Source organism: Mustela putorius, unplaced genomic scaffold, assembly GCF_011764305.1.
Source record: "Mustela putorius furo isolate JIRA1106 unplaced genomic scaffold, ASM1176430v1.1 tig00003836_pilon_pilon_pilon, whole genome shotgun sequence".
In the NCBI taxonomy this organism is placed as follows: domain Eukaryota; kingdom Metazoa; phylum Chordata; class Mammalia; order Carnivora; family Mustelidae; genus Mustela; species Mustela putorius.
Genome location: NW_025421989.1, coordinates 11,466,768 through 11,488,798, shown reverse-complemented (window position 1 = coordinate 11,488,798; position 22,031 = coordinate 11,466,768). Strand labels below are relative to the sequence as shown.

The 22,031-nt window shown below is 39.9% G+C and overlaps 1 protein-coding gene across 1 annotated transcript in view; it reads left to right on the top strand.

The window, feature by feature from the left end:
- PIR (pirin) overlaps window positions 1-22,031 on the top strand; it is a 131,981-nt gene that overhangs the window by 68,686 nt on the left and 41,264 nt on the right. Inside the window, exon 6 of the mRNA XM_004758968.3 lies at window positions 21,632-21,716. Coding sequence (XP_004759025.2) covers window positions 21,632-21,716 — 85 coding nt within the window. The remainder of the gene's footprint in view (window positions 1-21,631; window positions 21,717-22,031) is intronic.

Genomic DNA, 22,031 nt, shown 5'->3' with positions numbered 1-22,031 from the left:
CTTTTTCCTGGAAGGAAGCCTCAGAAAATACTTTTCCCTCTTTCTACACCAAAAGGGTACCTTCAGGCATGTGTCTGTCCAAGCAGACACCGCTGACTGTGTCAGAATGTCCCGTAAACGGTCACATAGGAGAAGCCCTGTGCCATAATAAATTCCCGCTTAATCATATCTGCACAGATGTATCAGTCCCAGTGCTCTGTGAAGTCTTATCTTTGCCAAATAGCTTCCCATCTTGATATACTTTCTTGCAAGAATCCTTAAAAACATCTTGGTAAATACCAAATGTAACTAACAGAGATTAAAAATATTATAAAGCCCTGTGAGGAATATTCTAGCATCAGTTAATTCACTGACTCAGCCTTGGAACACATTACCTATGGATAGGAGGCAAGGGATAGGAAGGCTCCCTCTTGGCATATTTGGGGGTCATTGTGGTTTTATTGTACTCTTGCCTTTGCAGAATTATGGGGGTCATTCATATAAGGGGTGGGTATTTGTTCTTCCTCTGGTTTTAATTTTCCAAAAAATTAAAACATCTCTAGCCCAACTTCAGGCAGTAATGCTGACTCAAAGAGAGAAGTCCAAGTTCAGTATCAGAGTTAACATGCCTCTGCTTAAATGTCAGGACTGCAAGTCCTATGAGCATCTTTATTCCCTTCCTCTTTAGCTCTTCTTTCCTCACTAGCCCTCTCCTAAACAGAAGGTGTTACTGTTACTGTTGACAGCAAGGTTGGTCAAGATAAGATGCTATAGACCCTGGACTGAAGATACTTTGGCTATGTCCAGTTGGATGCAGTTGGGTGTAGGAGAATTTGAGTTGGCTTCAGCTTAACAATATAAAGGCCATCGGTCAGCCCAACAGCTTGATGCTCCTGAAATCTTTTATGGTTGATCAAAGTTAAAAATGTTGTCTGGCTCTCTCTCTCACCCTATACAGAGTTGTTGGCGTTTTGCTGAAAGGTTCATTGTTTCTTTATGTAGCACTTCATGTATATGTCAAAATATGATTACCAAGTTTTAATCCTCCTGTGATATCTTTGGCACTGAGGATGGAAACTAATCTTTCCCACTCCTTATCAGAATTCTTTAAAATAATCAAGAACTTGGAAATCCGAGTGCTTTGGATTAGAGACAGAAAACTTACCATTTCATTGAAGGGCATCAGCTTATTCTGAGCAATGAGATTGGAATTTTGCTTCAAATAATGTGGTAAATACATTTTTCACTTCCTTGATGCCTTAAGATCTCATAGAGAAATACTAAGGTATGGTTCTCCACTTGGGGGCCAATGGGTCTTGCAGTGAGTTTCTTGAGTGTGTATGTGAAGGTGTTAATGGTAGAGAGAAGGGGTCTGTGCTGATGGGTATTTTTTCCCTCGTGCAAAGCCCAACACACCATGAGAGTAGGATGAGGAGATTGGGAAGCCTGGTGGGAAGTGTACTAGATCATGCCAAGAATTCCTTATAGACTAGATCTTCCTCTGTTAGGGGCTTTTGTGCTAATTAGTGACGTTTTCTTAAGTCTCTTCCTTGTGATTGACAGATAACTTACCTGAAATAGACCCAAGAAGATAATCATCAGAAAAAGATAAGGCAACTGGGAGAGTTGATGAACCATTCATAAAAAGACACCAGTTTAGCTCATGATCTTCTACCTCATAGCAAAATAAATTCAGCGTAAAGAATTAAAGGTTAAAAATGGAAAAATGTAGGAAGATGTGATCTATGGATGGGGAAAGACTTTCTAAGTTTATTTATTTATTTATTTATTTAAAATTTGTTTTTTTTGATTTTTTATAAACATGTAATGTATTTTTATCCCCACGGGTACAGGCCTGTGAATCGCCAGGTTTACACACTTCACGCCATAGCACATACCCTCCACAATGTCCATAACCCCACCCCTCTTCTCTCAACCCCCCTCCCCCCAGCAACCCTCAGTTTGTTTTGTGAGATTAAGAGTCACTTATGGTTTGTCTCCCTCCCAAAGCCATCTTGTTTCATTCATTCTTCTCCTACACACTTAACCCCCCATGTTGCATCTCCACTTCCTCATATCAGGGAGATCATATGATAGTTGTCTTTCTCTGCTTGACTTATTTCGCTAAGCATGATACGCTCTAGTTCCATCCATGTTGTCGCAAATGGCAAGATTTCATTTCTTTTGATGGCTGCATAGTATTCCATTGTGTATATATACCACATCTTCTTGATCCATTCATCTGTTGATGGACATCTAGGTTCTTTCCATAGTTTGGCTGTTGTAGACATTGCTGCTATAAACATTCAGGTGCATGTGCCCCTTTGGATCCCTACATTTGTATCTTTAGGGTAAATACCCAGTAGTGCAATTGCTGGGTCGTAGGGTAGTTCTATTTTCAACATTTTGAGGAACCTCCAAGCTGTTTTCCAGAGTGGTGGCACCAGCTTGCATTCCCACCAACAGTGTAGGAGGGTTCCCCTTTTTCCACATTCTCGCCAGCATCTGTCATTTCCTGATTTGTTAATTTTAGCCATTCTGACTGGTGTGAGGTGATAACTCATTATGGTTTTGATTTGTATTTCCCTGATGCTGAGTGATGTGGAGCACTTTTTCATGTGTCTGTTGGCCATCTGGATGTCTTCTTTGCAGAAATGTCTGTCCATCTCTTCTGCCCATTTCTTGATTGGATTATTTGTTCTTTGGGTGTTGAGTTTGCTAAGTTCTTTATAGATTTTGGACACTAACCCTTTATCTGATATGTCATTTGCAAATATATTCTCCCATTCTGTCAGTTGTCTTTTGGTTTTGTTAACTGTTTCCTTTGCTGTGCAAAAGCTTTTGATCTTGATGAAATCCCAATAGTTCATTTTTGCCCTTGCTTCCCTTGCCTTTGGTGATGTTCCTGGGAAGATGTTGCTGCAGTTGAGGTCGAAGAGGTTGCTGCCTGTGTTCTCCTCAAAGATTTTGATGGATGCCTTTCTCACATTGAGGCCCTTTATCCATTTTGAGTCTATTTTCGTGTGTGGCATAAGGAAATAGTCCAATTTCATTTTTCTGCATGTGGCTGTCCAATTTTCCCAACACCATTTATTGAAGAGGCTGTCTTTTTTCCATTGGACATTCTTTCCTGCTTTGTCGAAGATTAGTTGACCATAGCGTTGAGGGTCTGTTTCTGGGCTCTCTATTCTGTTCCATTGATCTAAGTGTCTGTTTTTGTGCCAGTACCATGCTGTCTTGATGATGACAGCTTTGTAATAGAGCTTGAAGTCTGGAATTGTGATGCCACCAACTTTGGCTTTCTTTTTCAATATTCCTTTGGTTATTCGAGGTCTTTTCTGGTTCCATATAAATTTTAGGGTTATTTGTTCCATTTCTTTGAAAAACATGGATGGGATTTTGATAGGAATTGCATTAAATGTGTAGATTGCTTTAGGTAGCATAGACATTTTCACAATATTTTTTCTTCCAATCCAGGAGCATGGAACATTTTTGCATACTATTTGCATCTATTTCTTTGTGTCTTCCTCAATTTCTTTCATGAGTACTCTATAGTTTTCTGAGTATAGATTCTTAGCCTCTTTGGTTAGGTTTATTCCTAGGTATCTTATAGTTTTGGGTGCAATTGTAAATGGGATTGACTCCTTAATTTCTCTTTCTTCTGTCTTGTTGTTGGTGTAGAGAAATGCAACTGATTTCTGTGCATTGATTTTATATCCTGACACTTTACTGAATTCCTGTACAAGTTCTAGCAGTTTTGGAGTGGAGTCTTTTGGGTTTTCCACATATAGTATCATATCATCTGTGAAGAGTGATAGTTTGTCTTCTTCTTTGCTGATTTGGATGCCTTTAATTTCCTTTTGTTGTCTGATTGCTGAGGCTAGGACTTCTAGTACTATGTTGAATGGCAGTGGTGATAATGGACATCCCTGCTGTGTTCCTGACCTTAGTGGAAAAGCTTTCAGTTTTTCTCCATTGAGAATGATATTTTCGGTGGGTTTTTCATAGATGGCTTTGATAATATTGAGGTATGTGCCCTCTATCCCTATACTTTGAAGAGTTTTGATCAGGAAGGGATGCTGTACTTTGTCAAATGCTTTTTCAGCATCTATTGAGAGTATCATATGGTTCTTGCTCTTTCTTTTATTAATGTATTGTATCACATTGATTGATTTGCGGATGTTGAACCAACCTTGCAGCCCTGGAATAAATCCCACTTGGTCGTGGTGAATAATCCTTTTAATGTACTGTTGAATCCTATTGGCTAGTATTTTGGTGAGAATTTTCGCATCTGTGTTCATCAAGGATATTGGTCTATAGTTCTCTTTTTTGTTGGGATCCTTGTCTGGTTTTGGGATCAAGGTGATGCTGGCCTCATAAAATGAGTTTGGAAGTTTTCCTTCCATTTCTCTTTTTTGGAACAGTTTCAGGAGAATAAGAATTAGTTCTTCTTTAAACATTTGGTAGCATTCCCCTCGGAAGCTGTCTGGCCCTGGGCTTTTGTTTGTTTGGAGATTTTTAATGACTGTTTCAATCTCCTTACTGGTTATGGGTCTGTTCAGGTTTTCTATTTCTTCCTGGTTCAGTTGTGGTAGTTTATATGTCTCTAGAAATGCATCCATTTCTTCCAGATTGTCAAATTTGTTTGCGTAGAGTTGCTCATAGTATGTTCTTATAATTGTTTGTATTTCTTTGGTGTTAGTTGTGATCTCTCCCCTTTCATTAATGATTTTATTTATTTGGGTCCTTTCTCTTCTCTTTTTGATAAGGCTGGCCAGGGGTTTATCAATCTTATTAATTTCTTCAAAGAACCAGCTCCTAGTTTCATTGATTTGTTCTATTGTTTTTTTGGTTTCTATTTCATTGATTTCTGCTCTGATCTTTATTATTTCTCTTCTCCTGCTGGGTTTAGGGTTTCTGTCTTGTTCTTTCTCTAGCTCCTTTAGGTGTAGGGTCAGGTTGTGTACTTGAGACCTTTCTTGTTTCTTGAGAAAGGCTTGTACCACTATATATTTTCCTCTCAGGACTGCCTTTGCTGTGTCCCACAGATTTTGAACCGTTGTGTTTTCATTATCATTTGTTTCCATGAATTTTTTCAATTCTTCTTTAATTTCCCGGTTGACCCATTCATTCTTTAGAAGGATGCTGTTTAGTCTCCATGTATTTGGATTCTTTCCAAATTTCCTCTTGTGATTGAGTTCTAGCTTCAGAGCATTGTGGTCTGAAAATATGCAGGGAATGATCCCAATCTTTTGATACTGGTTGAGACCTGATTTAGGACCCAGGATGTGATCTATTTTGGAGAATGTTCCATGTGCACTGGAGAAGAATGTGTATTCTGTTGCTTTGGAATGAAATGTTCTGAATATATCTGTGATATCCATCTGGTCCAGTGTGTCATTTAAGGCCTTTATTTCCTTGTTGATCTTTTGCTTGGATGATCTGTCCATTTCAGTGAGGGGAGTGTTAAAGTCCCCTACTGTTATTGTATTATTGTTGATGTGTTTCTTTGATTTTGTTACTAATTGGTTTATATTGTTGGCTGCTCCCACATTAGGGGCATAGATATTTAAAATTGTTAGATCTTCTTGTTGGACAGATCCTTTGAGTATGATATCATGTCCTTCCTCATCTCTTATTATAGTCTTTGGCTTAAAATCTAATTGATCTGATATAAGGATTGCACCCCTGCTTTCTTCTGATGTCCATTAGCATGGTAAATTCTTTTCCACCCCCTCACTTTAAATCTGGAGGTGTCTTCAGGTCTGAAATGAGTTTCTTGTAGGCAACATATAGATGGGTTTTGTTTTTTTACCCATTCTGATACCCTGTGTCTTTTGATTGGAGCATTTAGCACATTAACATTCAGGGTAACTATTGAGAGATATGAATTTAGTGCCATTGTATTGCCTGTGAGGTGACTGTTACTGTATATTGTGTCTGTTCCTTTCTGATCTACTACTTTTAGGCTCTCTCTTTGCTTAGAGGACCCCTTTCAATATTTCCTGTAGAGATGGTTTGGTGTTTGCAAATTCTTTCAGTTTTTGTTTGTCCTGGAAGCTTTTTATCTCTCCTTCTATTTTCAATGATAGCCTATCTGGATATAGTATTCTTGGCTGCATGTTTTTCTCATTTAGTACTCTGAATATATCATGCCAGCTCTTTCTGGCCTGCCAGGTCTCTGTGGATAAGTCTGTTGCCAATCTAATATTTTTACCATTGAATGTTACAGACTTCTTTTCCCAGGCTGCTTTCAGGATTTTCTCTTTGTCACTAAGACTTGTAAATTTTACTGTTAGGTGACGGGGTGTGGACCCATTCTTGTTGATTTTGAGGGGGGTTCTCTGTGCCTCCTGGATTTTGATGCTTGTTCCTTTTGCCATATTAGGGAAATTCTCTCCAATAATTCTCTCCAATATACCTTCTGCTCCCCTCTCTTTCTTCTTCTTCTGGAATCCCAATTATTCTAATGTTGTTTCATCTTATGGTGTCACTTATCTCTTGAATTCTCCCCTCGTGGTCCAGTAGCTGTTTGTCCCTCTTTTGCTCAGCTTCTTTATTCTCTGTCATTTGGTCTTCTATACCACTAATTCTTTCTTCTACCTCATTTATCCTAACAGTGAGAGACTCCATTTTTTATTGTACCTCATTAATAGCTTTTTTTATTTCAACTTGGTTAGATTTTAGTTCTTTTATTTCTCCAGAAAGGGCTTTTATATCTCCTGAGAGGGTTTCTCTAATATCTTCCATGCCTTTTTCGAGCCTGCCTAGAACCTTGAGAATCGTCATTCTGAACTCTATATCTGACATATTACCAAATGATTAGGTCCCTGCCTTCGGTACTGCCTCTTATTCTTTTTTTTTTTTTTGTCGTGAATTTTTCCGCCTTGTCATTTTGTCCAGATAAGAGTATATGAAGGAGCAATAAAATACTAAAAGGGTGGCAACGACCCCAGGAAAATACGCTTTAACCAAATCAGAAGAGACCCCAAATTGTGGGGGGGAGAAAGGGTATAAAAAGAGGTTCAGAAAAAAAAGAAACAATTTAAAAAAGAAAAAATATAAAAAGGAAAAATATATATATATTAGATAAACTAGCTAAAAAAATGTTATAAAAGAAAAGGGTAAACATTTTAAAAAAATTAGCAGAAGGAAAAAAATTGAAAGAAAAAATAACACAAATTAAATTAACCGCAAGACTAATGAATCATGGGGAGAAAGCCATGAGTTCCGTGCTTTGCTTTCTCCTCCTCTGGAATTCTGCTGCTCTCCTTGGTATTGAACCTGCACTCCTTGGTAGGTGAACTTGGTCCTGGCTGGATTTCTTGTTGATATTCTGAGGGAGGGGCCTGTTGTAGTGATTCTCAAGTGTCTTTGCCCCAGGCAGAATTGCACTGCTCTTACCAGGGGCCGGGCTGAGTAATCTGATCGGGTTTGATTTCGGGAGCTTTTGTTCCCTGAGCACTTTCCATAGAGTTCCGTAGGACAGGAATGAAGATGGCGGCCTCCCGGTCTCCGGCCCGGAGGAGCCCAGAGCCCAGGGCCCCACTCCTCAGTGCGCCCTCAGAGAACAGCGCCCAATTACTCGTCTCCCTTGCCTCTGGCCACGCTCCGAGCTCACCGAGCCTGCGACCAGTTCAAGGTAACTCCGAGCTTCCCCATTCTAATACCTGCAAGCTCTGCGAAACTCAGACACCCCAGATCCTTTGGTGACCCTGCAGGAACTGGGGTTCCGCTGACCCCGCATGGGTTTCACCCTGGTTTAGCCTCTGGAGCGATGTCCCTTAGCGGAACAGACTTTTAAAAGTCCCAAATTTGTGCTCCGTTGCTCCGCCGCTTGCTGGGAGCCGGCTCCTCCGCCCAAGGTCTATCTTCCCATCACTTTGGATTCACTTCTCCGCTAGTCCTACCTTTCAGAAAGTGGTTGATTTTCTGCTTCTAGAATTGCTGTTCTTCTCTTTGATCTCCTATTGGATTTGTAGGTGTTTGCAATGTTTATATAAGCTATCTAGCTGATCTCCTGCTACCTGATGTAGCCTCAGCCTACTACTTCTCCACCATCTTGACTCCTCCTCCAAGACTAAAAGTTTAAAAGCATCAGAAGGAGAAGACTGTTAGCTCTGACCATGTTAGAACTGCTATAAATGAAATTAAAGCCAAAAACAAACTGGGAGATTTTTTTTAAAAAGACTTTATTTATTTATTTGACAGGGAGAGATCACAAGTAGGCAGAGAGCCAGGCAGAGAGAGAGGGGGAAGCAGGCTCCCTGCTGAGCAGAGAGCGCGATGCGGGGCTCGATCCCAGCACCCTGAGATCATGACCTGAGCTGAAGGCAGAGGCTTAACCCACTGAGCCACCCAGGTGCCCCAAACTGGGAGATTTTTATAGCAAATATTATTGAAGTCCAGTAGCCTTAATTTATTAAAAAAAAAAAAAACACCTTTCACATAAATTGATGAGAAGAACCTAACTCCCTTAACACCCCCCTTCCCCCACCACCATTCTTGGCTCCCACTCAGTCATAGTGACAGAAGATTTGTCTGCACATGTTGTGTCCATTCCCCAACATCCTCGGTACTCTCAGCCTGGTGTCCAGCCCCATCAGTGCCTAGAGTCACCACCGATTTCCATGTCATCAAACCCAGAGGTCATCTTTTCTTTTCACGTTGACTCTTCCTCTACGTGGGTTGACTGCTTCCTCCTTCTCCACACCCTCTTTCCTCTCTTTGGTCTCTGAGATAATAGGTCCTTTTGTCTCCAGGTGCACCTTGCTCTTTCAGTTTCCTTTCTCAGGTATGTCCCTTTCCTCTATAAGACCCCTACATGTTCAAGTTCCCTGGATCTCAGTCCTGAGTCCTCTTTCGTCATACATCCCCTCCGTAAATGATCTTGTCCATCCCATGGATGTAGATGCCATTGACAGTCTTACAACTCCCACACTGATACTCACAGTGCAGGGCTTAACTCTGAGCTCTGTGTACTCATTTATTCAACTACCTCCTTGACATCTCCTTTTTCATGTTCCCAGGCCTGTCCCATGTAAAATAGCAGAAGTTGAATCCTTGTTCCTCCTAGTCTCACATGTCTTGACAATGAAAACTCCTTTCCCTTCCAGTCTTTTCGATTTTAATAAATGAGTGGCACTCACTGCTCAAAGAAGAAACATGGTGGTCATCCTTATTCCTTTTCCTCCCCAACCCACATCCAGTCCATTTGCAAAACCTCTCTATTTCTACAATATATTTAAAATTTATCTACATTACTCCTATCCCATTACTTGTCCAGTCCTGGATAAACCCACTGTAGCTGCCTCTTCAGGAGTCTCCTGTCTCCTGTTCTTACTCCCTTCCAGTTCTCCAAATTATGGCTCAAGACTCCTGTCTGAGATAAAAACTGGATCTGTGTGTTCCTGTTGTAATTTTTTACCCCCCTGTAGTACTTTTAAAGAAATCCCAGATATCTTACAACGGTGTCTTTTCTGACTCTGAACTCATCTCTGTGTCTGCATATCACTCTCCTCTTACTGCCTTAAGGCCTTTGCACAGGCCATACTCCTTTGTCTGACTGGAAACCTTTTACCCTCCATTCTATTTATTTAAGGCCTTCCATTACTCTCCTGATTTTCTCTCTCTCCACCCTATTTATTTCTTTTATAACAGTGTGATTTTATATTTAATTTGTTCCATTGTCTTCCTCACTAGAAAGGAAATGCAACAAAGCCTGAGCAGATCTGTTATTCAACAATATACGTATCCAGTGACTAACACACTACATGTTCTCAATCAGTATATCTTGAATGAGGGAACTAATAAATGAATGGACACTTAGCTGGGAATGAGCAGATATTTTATGAAATGGGATATGCAGATGGCCTAATTAATACAGAGGAAGCAGATAGAATAGTGCCTGGTGTATATCTAAGCCCTTACATATTTAGCTATTGTTAATATTTTTAAAAGTTTTTATTTATTTGACCCACAGAGAGAGAGAGAGAGCACACACAAGCCGGAGTAGTGGCAGAGGGAGAGAGAGCAGCAGACTCCCTGCTGAGCAGGGAGCCCAATTCAGGGCTCAATCCCAGAACCCTGGGAGTATGACCTGAGCCAAAGGCAGACGCTTCACTGACTGAGCTACCCAGGTGCCTGGCTATTGTTATTCTTATATTAATAGTACTTAATAGTACTATCACTCAAAGTTATAGCAACATCAGAAGAGCAAGGAGATAACAATTCTGCTTCTTAAATTAGCTAAAATTTAAAAATATAAGACATTCAACATTTTGATGAAATGGGTACTTTTTACAGGTAGTTACCAAGTGATTTGATTAAAAAAAAACAATTTAGGTGAGAGCAATTTAGTTAGTATAAAAGTTGGTCAAAATGATTTTTTCGTTCAAAAACAAGAACTGCTAGACCTTGGCTGTTCAGATATTGGTGTTTGTACTGTGGAGGTGGTGCCTTTAAACTTATTTCTAGATTAAGTCTTTTTCCTTATTTTTCCTTTTTGTGTATTTTTTCAAAGATTTTCAGATATTTTTTTCTTTTCCTTTCCTTTTTTTCCCCTTCATAATTAATCCTTCCCTTCTGTATTTGTGACAGGGGTGTATTGGAGAAAAAAATCTAAATATGCAGCAATCGGTGATTTGTTGGGATGAGTTAATAACTTTCTAACAATTGGGGGTTAAATAGGGGGGAAAAAAACAACATTTAGAGCATGTAGTTGAAAAACTGCCCTGTGGTGTAGAAAAAAATCCCAAGACTGGAGAAACCAGTGACTAACAGTAGACTCGTTCAGCAAAATTGCTGTTCTGTCATGTGATTGTGTTGACCAGTTTGCTTTTGGCCACATGATATTCAGCCATAAATCTACAGATATATCAAGAGCCATTATAATGTCTAGACCTCTGGGCTCAAAATTTCACTGTGAAGGAAAAAAAAAATAGAAATTTGGTCAAAGATTAATGTGCATAGGAGGAGTTAAGATGGTGGAGGAGTTGGGGGCCCCTAAGCTGGTCTCATCCTTCAAACACAGCTAGATAGGTATTAAATCATTCTGAACACCCAAGAAATCAGTTGGAGGTCTGAGAGTCTACAAGAGGATAAACGACTATCTTTTGGAAAGTGGAAGATATAGAGAGTTGATGTGGGGGAATTAAAGCTGCGGATATGGCAGCGGGGAGAGCCTGCTTACGGAGTCTACTGCAAAGTGTTATAAGCAGCAGAGCACAAAATCCGAACTTTTAGAAGTCCGCTACCATGGCTAACGTGCCTGGCTTAAAGGTGCTTACATGGTGAGGTGGGGAAGAATCCCAGTGGGTCACAGCATGGTCCGAGGATCCCCTGGGTCACAAGAGTGGGTGGTGCCGTCCTATTGCAGTGTTCCCAGGATGCTGGCTGAGAGGAGTGGGTCTTGGTGCCTGTTTTCTGCTCTGTTTTGACATAAGCTGTAAACCACTGTGAGGTCGTGTGACCACTTTCCTGGGACCAGCCAGGAAATGGCAAAAGCATAGTGAGACCCTCCCCCAGGGGAATGGAGCTTGTCCGTGTCCCAGGAATCCCCAAATTTGGACTTTTGAAACTCGGTCACACACCTGAGATCAAAAAACTGAGACATAGGCAGGGTGCATGCAGGTTTCAGGTGGAAACCAGGGACATAAGTAGGGTGATTGGTTGTTCTGTGTGGGCTCACTGAAGAGTGGCGGGGGGCGAACTTTGAACTCCAGGGCTAGAGAGCAGAGTGCCACCATATCCCACTATATTCTTCCCTCTCATCAGCACTGGAAGCCTTCAGGGAGCAAAACAACGCCCCCTAGTGCAGGCTGGAGCCACTTACACCAAACCCTACGCCCCTGCACTCTGGAGGCGCATTTCCCCTAAAATAAGTCATTCGGAGAAATAGCCCAGCAGGATCCTCCCCCAGAAAGCTCGCACAAACAACTCGCTCGAACCAAGTCTCCTGATCAGGGAGTACTACAAAGCTTCAGGTCTAGGGAAAATAGGATCTAGCTTTCTTTTTCTTTTTCTTTTTTACCTTTTAATTGTTTTTTCATTTCTTTTCTTTTCTTTTTTTTTTCAATTCCCTTTTTAAGGGAATTTTTTCCCTTTTTTTAAATTAAAAAATCTCATACATATACATATATATGTACACACACACTTTATATATTTATATTTTTGTTTATTTTCAGGGTTTTTGGGGGTGTGGAATCTGGATTCTTTTAACAAGCAGACCAAAACACACCCAAGATCTAGTTTTGTTTTGTTTTGTTTTTTTCCTTTGTCTTTCGTTTTGTGTTTTTGTTTTTCTTCTTTCTTCTTTTCTTTTCTGGACAAAATGATGAGACAGAGAAATTCATCCCAAAAGAAAAAAATAGGAAGTAGAACAGCCAGGGATTTAATTAGTACAGATAAAAGTAAGATGTCTGAATGAGAATTTGAAACAATCATTATAAGGGTATTGGCTGGTCTTGAAAAAAACATAGAAGACCCTAGAGAATCCCTTACTGTAGAGATAAAAGAACTAAAATCTAGTCAGGCCAAAATTAAAAATACTATAGCTGAGACACAATCCCAAATGGAGACCATAAAAATGAGGATGGACAAAGCAGAGGTGCAAATCAGTGATACAGAAGATAAAATTATGCAAAATAATGAAGCTGAAAAGAAGAGGGAAAGAAAGGTAATGGACCATGAAGGTAGATTTAGGGAACTCAATGACCTATAAAGACATAATAACATTTGTTATCATACAAGTCCCAGAAGATGAACAGAGAGAGAAAGGCCAGAAGGTTTATTTGAACAAATTATAGCAGAAAACTTCCCTAATCTGGGAAAGGACACAGACATCAAAATTCCATAAGCACAGAGAATTCCCGTTGAATTCTACAAAAGCCGACCATTGCTAAGACATCAGTCAGATTCACAAAATACACTGACAAGGAAAGAATCTTGAAAGCAGCAAGGGGAAAAAAGTCTTGAACCTACAAGGGAAGACAGATGAGGTTAGGAGCAGATCTTTCAACAGCAATGTGGAAGGTCAGAAGAGAGTGGCATGAATACTAATGTGCTGAATGGGAAAAATACACAGCCAAGCATTCTTTATCCAGCAAGGGTGTCATTCAGAGTAGAAAGAGAAGTCGTTTCCCAGACAACAAAACCTAAAGGAGTTTGTGACCAGCCCTGCCACTTATTTTAAGGGGTCTCTTTAAGTGGAGGAAAAAAGACCAAAAGCAACAAATACTAGAGAGGACCAGAGAACAGTCACCAGAAACACCAACTCTACAGGTAACACGATAGCACTAAATTTGTGTCTTTCATTAATCACTCAATGTAAATGCTCCAATCAAAAGATATAGGGATCAGAATGGACCAAAAAACCACAATCCATCTATATGCAGCCTACAGGAGACTCATTTTAGATCTAAAGATATTCGCAGATTGAAAGTGAAAGGATGGAGAACCATCTATCATACTGATGGACATCAGAACAAAGCTGGAGTAGCCATACTTATATCAGACAAACTAGATTTTATTTTTCTTTGGTTTCTTAAAAGATTTAATTTATTTTTTTGGACCAGGGGATGGGCAGAGAGAGAGGGAGAGAACCTCAAACAGAATCACTGCTGAGCGCAGAGCCTGACACGGGCCTTGATCTTACCACTGTGAGATCATGACCTGAAATGAAATCAAGAGTTGGACACTTAACCAACTGAGCTACCCAGGTCCCCCTGGACAAACTAGATTTTAAAACAAAGACTGTAACAGATGAAGAAGGGCATTAAATCATAATTAAGGGGTCTATCCATCAAGAAGATGTAACAATTGCAAATATTTTTATATCAGCTTGGGAGCACCCAAATATGTAAATCAATTACTAATAACCATAAAGAAACTCCTTGATTATAACACAATAATAGTAGAGGACTTTAAGACCCTGCTCACAGCAATGGACAAATCATCTAAGCAGAAAGTCAACAAGGAAACAATGGCTTTGAATGACACACTGGACCAGATGAACTTAACAGATATATTCAAAATATTTCATTCTAAAGCAGCAGTATACATGTTCTTTTCGAGTGTGCATGGAACATTCTCCAGAACAGATAACATACTGGATCACAAGTCAGCCCTCACCAAGTACAAAAAGATCAAGATCATACCATGCATATTTTCCTACCAAAACACTATGAAACTTGAAGTCAACCACAAGAAAAAAATTAGAAAGACATCAAATACAGAGAGGTTAAAGAACATTCTACTAAAGAATGAATGGGTTAACTAGGAAAGTAAAGAAGAAATAAAGAAATACGTGAAAGCAAATGAGAATGAAAATATGACAGTCCAAAAGCTTTGGGATGCAGCAAAGGCAGTTCTAAGAGGGAAGTATATTGCAACACAGGCCTACCTCAAGAAACAGGAAAAGTTTCAAGAGATACCACCTAAACTTAAGCCTAAGGAGCTAGAAAAGGAACAGAAAATAAATCAAAGAGCCAGGAGAAGAAGGGTAAATAAAGATTAGAGCAGAAGTGAGAAATATAAAATTAAAAAACCACCAGAATTGATGAACAAAACTAAGATCTGGTTCTTTAAAAGAATTAATAAAATTGATAAACCCCAAGCCAGACTTACTAAAAAGAAAAGAGAAAAGACCCAAACAGATAAAATCGCGAATGAGAGAGATCACAGCCAACACCACAAAAATACAAAGAATTAGAATACTACGAGAAATTACATGCCAACAAACTGGACAACCTGGAAGAAATGGGCAAATTCCTAGAGACCTATGAATTACCAAAACTGAAAGGGGAAGAAATAGAAAATTTGAACAGACTTATAACCAGCAAAGAAATTAAGTCAGTATCGAAAATCTCCCAGCAAACAAAAGTCCTGGGCCAGATAACTTCCCAGGGAAATTCTACCAGACATTTAAAGAAGAGTTAATACCTATTCTATTCCAAAAAGTAGAAATGGAAGGAAAACTTCCAAACTTGTTTTATGAAACCAGCATCACCTTGATCCCCAAACCAGACAAAGACCCCACTAAAAAGGAGAATTACAGACCAATATCCCTGATGAGCATGGATGCAAAAATTCTCAACAAAATACTAGCAAATTCAACAGTACATTAAAAGAATTATTCACCATGATCAAGTGGGGTTTATTCCTGGCCTTCAGGGGTGGTTCAGTATTTGCAAATCAATCAACATGAGACACCACATTAATAAAAGAAAGGATAAGAACGATATGGTCCTGTCAATAGATGCAGAAAAAGCATTTAACAGAATACAGCATCCTTTCTTGATAAAAACCCTCAACAAGGTAGGGATAGAGGGAACTTAACATCATAAAGGCCACATATGAAAGACTTACAACTAATATCATCCTCACTGCGGAGAAACTAAGAGCCTTTCCCCTATGGTCAGAAACAAGACAACAAGGCCATTCCCACCATTACTTTTAAACATAGCACTGGAAGTCAAAGCCTCAGCATTCAGACAACAAAAGGAAATAAAGGGCATCCAAATTAGCAAGGAAGAATTCAGACTTGTACTGTTTGCTGACAACATGAGACTCTACGCAGAAAACCTGAATGACTCCACCAAAGAATTTCTAGAACTAATCCATGAATTCAGCAAAGTTGCAAGATATAAACTCAATGTGCAGAAATCTGTTTCATCTCTATACACCAATAATGAAGCAGCAGGAAAAGATATCAAGGAATCGTGCTATTTGCAATTGCACCCAAAACAGTAAGATACCTAGGAATAAACCTAACTAAAGAGGTAAAAGATCTGTACTCTGAAAACTATAGATAACTTATGAAAGGAATTGAAGAGAACACAAAGAAATGGAAAAGCATTCCATGCTCATGGATTGAAAGAACAAACATTGTTAAAATGTGTATAGTACCCAAAGCAATCTACACATTTCATGCAATTCCTGTCAAAATACCACCAGCATTTTTCACGGAGCTAGAACAAACAATCCTAGAATTGGTATGATACCACAGAAGACCCTAAATAGTCAAAACAATTCTAAAAAGAAAAAAATGAGAGGCATCACAATTCTCGATTTCAAGCTCTATTACAAAGCTGTAGCCATCAAGACAGTATGGTACCGGCACAAAAACAGACACATAGATCAATGGAACAGAAAAGAGAACTCAGAAATGGACCCACAACTCTATGGCCGACTAATTGTTGACAAAGCAGGAAAGAATAGCTAATGGAAAAAAGACAGCCTCTTTAAAAAATGGTGTTGGGAAAACTGGACAGCCACATGCAGAAGAATGAAACTGGACCACTTTCATATACCATACACAAAAGTTGATTCAGAATGGATGAAAGACCTCAACACAAGATAGGAAGCCGTCAGAATCCTAGAGGAGAACACAGACAGCAACCTCTTTGACGTCAGCTGTAACAACTTCTTACTAGACCCGTTGCTGGAGGCAAGGGAAACAAAAGCAAAAAGGAGCTATTTGGGACTTCATCAAGATAAAAACTTTCTGCCCAGCAAAGGAAACAATCAAAACTAAAGGGCAGCCTGCAGAATAGGAGAAGATACTTGGGAACATATCTGATAAAGGGCTAGTATCCAAAATCTATAAAGTACTTCTCAAAGTCAACACCCAAACAATAAATAATCCAGTTAAGAAATGGGCACAAGTCATGGATAGACATTTCTCCAAAGAAGACATCCAGATGGTGAACAGATCCATAAAAAGATGCTCCACATCACTCATCAACAGGGAAATACAAATCAAAACCACAATGAGACATCACCTCACACCAGTCAGGATGGCTAAAATTAGCAACACAAGACACAACAGATGTTGGCGAGGATGCGGAGAAAAGGGAACCCTCCCACACTATTGGTGGGATTGCAAACTGGTGCAGCCACTCTGGAGAACAGCATGGAGGGTCCTCAGCAAGTTAAAAATAGAATTCTTCTACAATCTAGCAACTGCACTGCTAGGTATTTACTCAAAAGATATAAACATACAGCTTGAAAGGGGAACATGCACCCCAGTGCTTGCAGTAGCATTATCAACAATAGCCAAACTATGGAGAAAGCCCAATTGTCCATCAACTAATGAATGGGTAGGGAAGATCGTGTGTGTGTGTGTGTGCGCGCGCGCGCGCGCACACGCTGGAGTATTAGCCGTCAAAGAGAATGAAATCTTGCCATTTGCAACAACATGGATGGAACTAGAGTGTATTATGCTAAGTGAAATCAGACAATGACAAATATCCTATGATCTCACCCATGTGTGGAATTTAAGAAAGAAAACCTAAACATGGGACAGGGGAAAAGAGATAAAGGAGAAAGGGATACAAACCATAAGAGATACTTAGCAATAGAGAACACACTGAGGGTTGATGGAGGGAGGTGGATGGGGGATGGGCATTAAGGCAAGCACTTGTGATGAGCACTGGGTGTTGTATGTAAGTGATAAGTCACTGAATTCTACTCCAGAAACCAGTATTGCTCTGTATGGTCAATAACTAAAACTTAAATTTAAAAAAGATCTATTTGCAAAGATATTTATCAGAAGTTAGCAATGATGGCAAAAAAAAAAAAAAAAAAAAGACCCAAACCATAAACCATAACAGTATCCAACAGTAAGGGGTTGATCCAACATGAGGGCAAGGGTCCTGGAATCGGTAGAAATTCTGCTTCTTTCCCTTCTAGGGTTTTGAGAGTTTGCACTTGTTCGAACAATCACTTAGAGGAATTTGCTTAAGCAACAGACAGTAAGACTGAGCATCAGAGTGCCTTTTCTAAAAATAACCAAATCATAAAAGATTTTTGAAATCCTTCCCACAGAGAAGAGGGAATGCTTTTATTACAGCTCTGACATGTGACAAATTGCTACCACTTGCTTTTAGGGACAGCCCGCGTGGCGGCAAAATTAGCAGCATGCAGTGATTAGTGGATGGCAGTGACATGTGAAAGGAGCAGAGGCGAAAGGAAGGAGACCTCCTGTGCCATGGTCACACGCAGCAACCGGTGTGGTATGCTCGCTCCTTTCTTGTGGGAAGACGTTTTTTTAAGCCACATGGCTTCCATGTGGAAGCGATTTCATCTCCTTAATTAAGATCACATTTACGAATACAGGCAGAGCCAGGAAGCCGCCTTGACAAGGGTATCATAGCAAAAGCCAGGGTAAGCAGGAAGTCTTTGAAGGATCTAAGATGAAGGTAGCTGGGGTTCGGAAGGAAGTGGTTTTGTATACCTTGTTTGGTCCTGCTTATTTTGTGGTCATTACTGGAGTGGCGTGGTAGGTTCATTAAAGGTTTAATCCTGACATTTAGAAAGAATGACCGACAAGGCTCGTCTGGATTGGGTAGCACCCCTGATGTTGTGGGTTAGCCAGAATTTACCCTTGACCCCTTCTGAATAGTTTTACGTTACCTTCTGGAAGCTTTGCCGACGTATTTGAACTCGTAAGATTTTAAGCAATTAGATTTTTCAAATGCAGACTACAACCTTGGAAGATAAGTTTCCTTGATACTTTTAAGAGAAATATGAAATGAGAAGAAGGACAAAAGAGGAGTAGCCTTGAATTTTAGGACCTGTGCAGGCAGTATTGGTCAGGACCAGAACATGGAAAAAGAAAAAGATAAAGAAAACAATTTCACTGATGGACTTAAAGTGCCTTAGTTCTCTGTTCATGCTGAAATGAATTTGTAGAATAATATTTTATTTTAGGTTTTCATGGACTGATTTATTTTAATCCTGTGAAAATAGGTATACATTGATAACTAAGTTTTAACCAAGAAAGTATGATTTGTTTGTTTAAATTCTCATTCAGGGAATTGGAGGACCAACCTTATTCATAGTTTAGTACTATCCACAAAAATAAAACAGAACACAGGAAAGAATGTCCTAATGGGGATCTTTCTTTATGGTTCCAAATCAACAGTGTGTGTAATAGGAAAATTAAATCTAGGTTTGCTCAAAGTGCATTCAAGCCTGGCGTTATCTTTGAGTTTAATGAACATAATTTACATTTGCTATTTCAACAGAGTTACCATGAAAGATCCAAATTAAAAAAAAAAACCTATCTGCTTTTCAAAAACTATGTGTATATAACATGTATAAATATACACCTACACACACTCATGGAAACAGCTTCCAGATTGATTTTATCTCATCTTGGATTAATTGAAACAATAATATACAATTAGGTTTGGGGTAGTTGTTTATTCAAGACATGAGTAATATTAACACTTGCAATGCTCCCATTTTCAGCACAAAAAAGGATATTAAAATTGGGATTCTCTTTTAGGCTGTAGATGTAAAAAATACTTTCAGAATGAATTAAAAATTTCCCTTTAGGGGCGCCTGGGTGGCTCAGTGGGTTAAGCCGCTGCCTTCGGCTCAGGTCATGATCTCAGGGTCCTGGGATCCAGTCCCGCATCGGGCTCTCTGCTCAGCAGGGAGCCTGTTTCCTCCTCTCTCTCTGCCTGCCTCTCTGCCTGCTTGTGATCTCTCTCTGTCAAATAAATAAATAAAATCTTTAAAAAAAAATTCCCTTTAGCCCTTTTCACACTGTGGCTTTATAATGTATCTCACTGGTTTCTGTTTAGATTTTTGTTAATAAGTACAGAAGTATAGAATTCTGTGCGTGTTTACGTTTGCCCATGGGGGCCTGTGTAGTGGCGGTCTTAGAGATAGGCTACCATTTTTTGGACACTATGGATGAGGCTGAGAAGCTTGAGGCAGGAAGAAAAGAAAAAGAGCTAGCCAGGGGGGCAGGACTGGTGTCTGCGGTGGAAGGCAAGGGTAGAGCAAGTTAACTAGTGGTTCCCCACTCACTTCCTACTGCTCTACCTTGCCCCAGACACATTCTCCCTTCTCGGCAGCTCTAGTCTGAGAAATCAGAAGGGAACTTTCAACAGACCATAAAAGACTCTTAATCTCAGGAAACATACTGGGGGTTGCTGGAGGGGAGGGGGGTAGAAGGGATGGGGAGAAGGGAAGGGAAGGGTAGAAGAGGGGTAGAAGGGGGTAGAAGGGAAGGGGCTGGACATTGCGCAGGGTATGTGCGGTGGTGAGTGCTGGGTGCTGTGTAAGACTGATGATTCACAGACCTGTACCCCTGAAACAAATAAAATGTTCTGTGTTGATTAAAAAGATAATAAAAAATAGAGCTTTCAAAATTAGAACGTGAAGGTAAACATTAATTTTCTGACTTGGAATTTTAGGACTGTACATGGGTTTAAACATCAGTGAGTCCTATCATGAGATATTTCAGATGAGTGAACTAAGCCCAGTAGAAGATAAGTGCTTTGTTAGGCAGCGGGAAAAGCAATGCTGGCCTCAGTGCCTCTGGGTTTCCAGTTCAAGAATGTTTTTATGACTATATTCTGGGAAGATTTGAGTAAAAATTAAACTAAGGGCCTCTTTCTCATCAATCCCTTTGCTGTAGGCAGAGATACTGCGTCTGCTACTGAGGCAGAAGTTAGAAAGACAGTTAAGTGAAATAGGGCTTATTTTTCTAGAGGAGAACCAAATACTGCCCAGGCAGAAGAACCATCAATGTTATGTGAAGTTGACCCGTGACATTTCATTTTATTTATTTATTTTTAAGTAGTCTTTACCTTCAACAAGGGGCTCAAACTCAAGACCCCAAGATCAAGAGTCGCATGTTCCACCCACTGAGCCAGCCAGGCGCCCCTACCCTTGATCTTTTTGGAAGTAATTTTAGAAGATGTCATAAAAACAAAAACAAAACAAAACAAAACAAAAAAAACAGATCCTTTCCAGATGGTGCCATATACACACCTAACGATCGTAGAGAATTAGATCCCGTGTCCCATGGGTGCCACCCTTGTTTTCCATACGTTTCAACATCTTCAGATTGATGGTGAATGTTTGGGTTCAGGCTGCACCCGGTGCCCTAAGTCTTTCTGGGTTTCTTTTATGCAGGTGCAGGGGAGTTTGCTTTTGCTGTCTTTGAAGCTGCGTGGATGCAGCTTGGCCTTCTAATCCACATAAAACCACCTACCAGACCTTTTAAAACCCAAAGCTTCACAAATGAGATACTCATAGGAAAGGGAATAGTCTTCTGGTCACATTATTTACAGTTCTCTCTTCCAAAATTTAATGCACAGACATACACTTTGGCTATACCAAATCCCCTGTCCTGAAGGAGGCATTTTACTGCACAGAGGTAAAGATATTGATGAGTAGTACCCTGTGTATACTGTAAATAATTGTATTACTATGCATGGGATTTTTCCATTATGAAAATGAGTCAATAAATATTTATTGAATACCTACTATGTGGCGGGCACTGTGGGTTGGCCCGAGGTGAAAAGGCAACAATATTCATGTCCTCATAGTGTTTACAGAAATACTGTGCAAAATGATGCCTTTATCAAGGATAGTAAAGCATTCTAGGCTCTGGATTCTCTTTTGGTCTATTTATACATGCATGTTTTTAATCAATGTGAGCTTTCTATTAAAATAGAATAAGACACAGAAAAGTGCACAGATCAAGTGTATATCTCAGAACAATTTTCACCCAGTGAACACACCCATGAAACCAGAAGCCAGGTCAAGAGGCAGACTGTGCTTGACCCCAGCTGAAGTGAGGAATAACTTTAATTTTGGATAGGTGCTATGGTTTTTTTTTCTTTTTCAGTCTAAGATTTACACTCGCACACCAACCTTATATTTGGACTTCAAACAGGATGCTGGAGCCAAGCACTGCCAGCCTATTCCTAAAGGTATGATGACTTCTGGGATTTCATCAAAAGAAAAAAAACAAGAGGCTACTTTCTCAGAAATGAGCTCATTTCTGAACCTCAGCACAAGATTCTGTGAACTTCGTTTATGCATAAGTACATTTAGCAAATATCGCTGGGGCTTTTCGAGCAAAGAAGATCAGATAGAATTCATAGAATGTTAGGGCTGGACTGTCTGCCCCCTTCCCCCCACCCCTGTTTTACAGGTGTAAACGCTAAGACCCAACAGAGTAGTTACTTGTTCAAGTCTTCATGAGGACTTGCTGGACAAGGCAGGACTTTTACCCATGTCTCCTG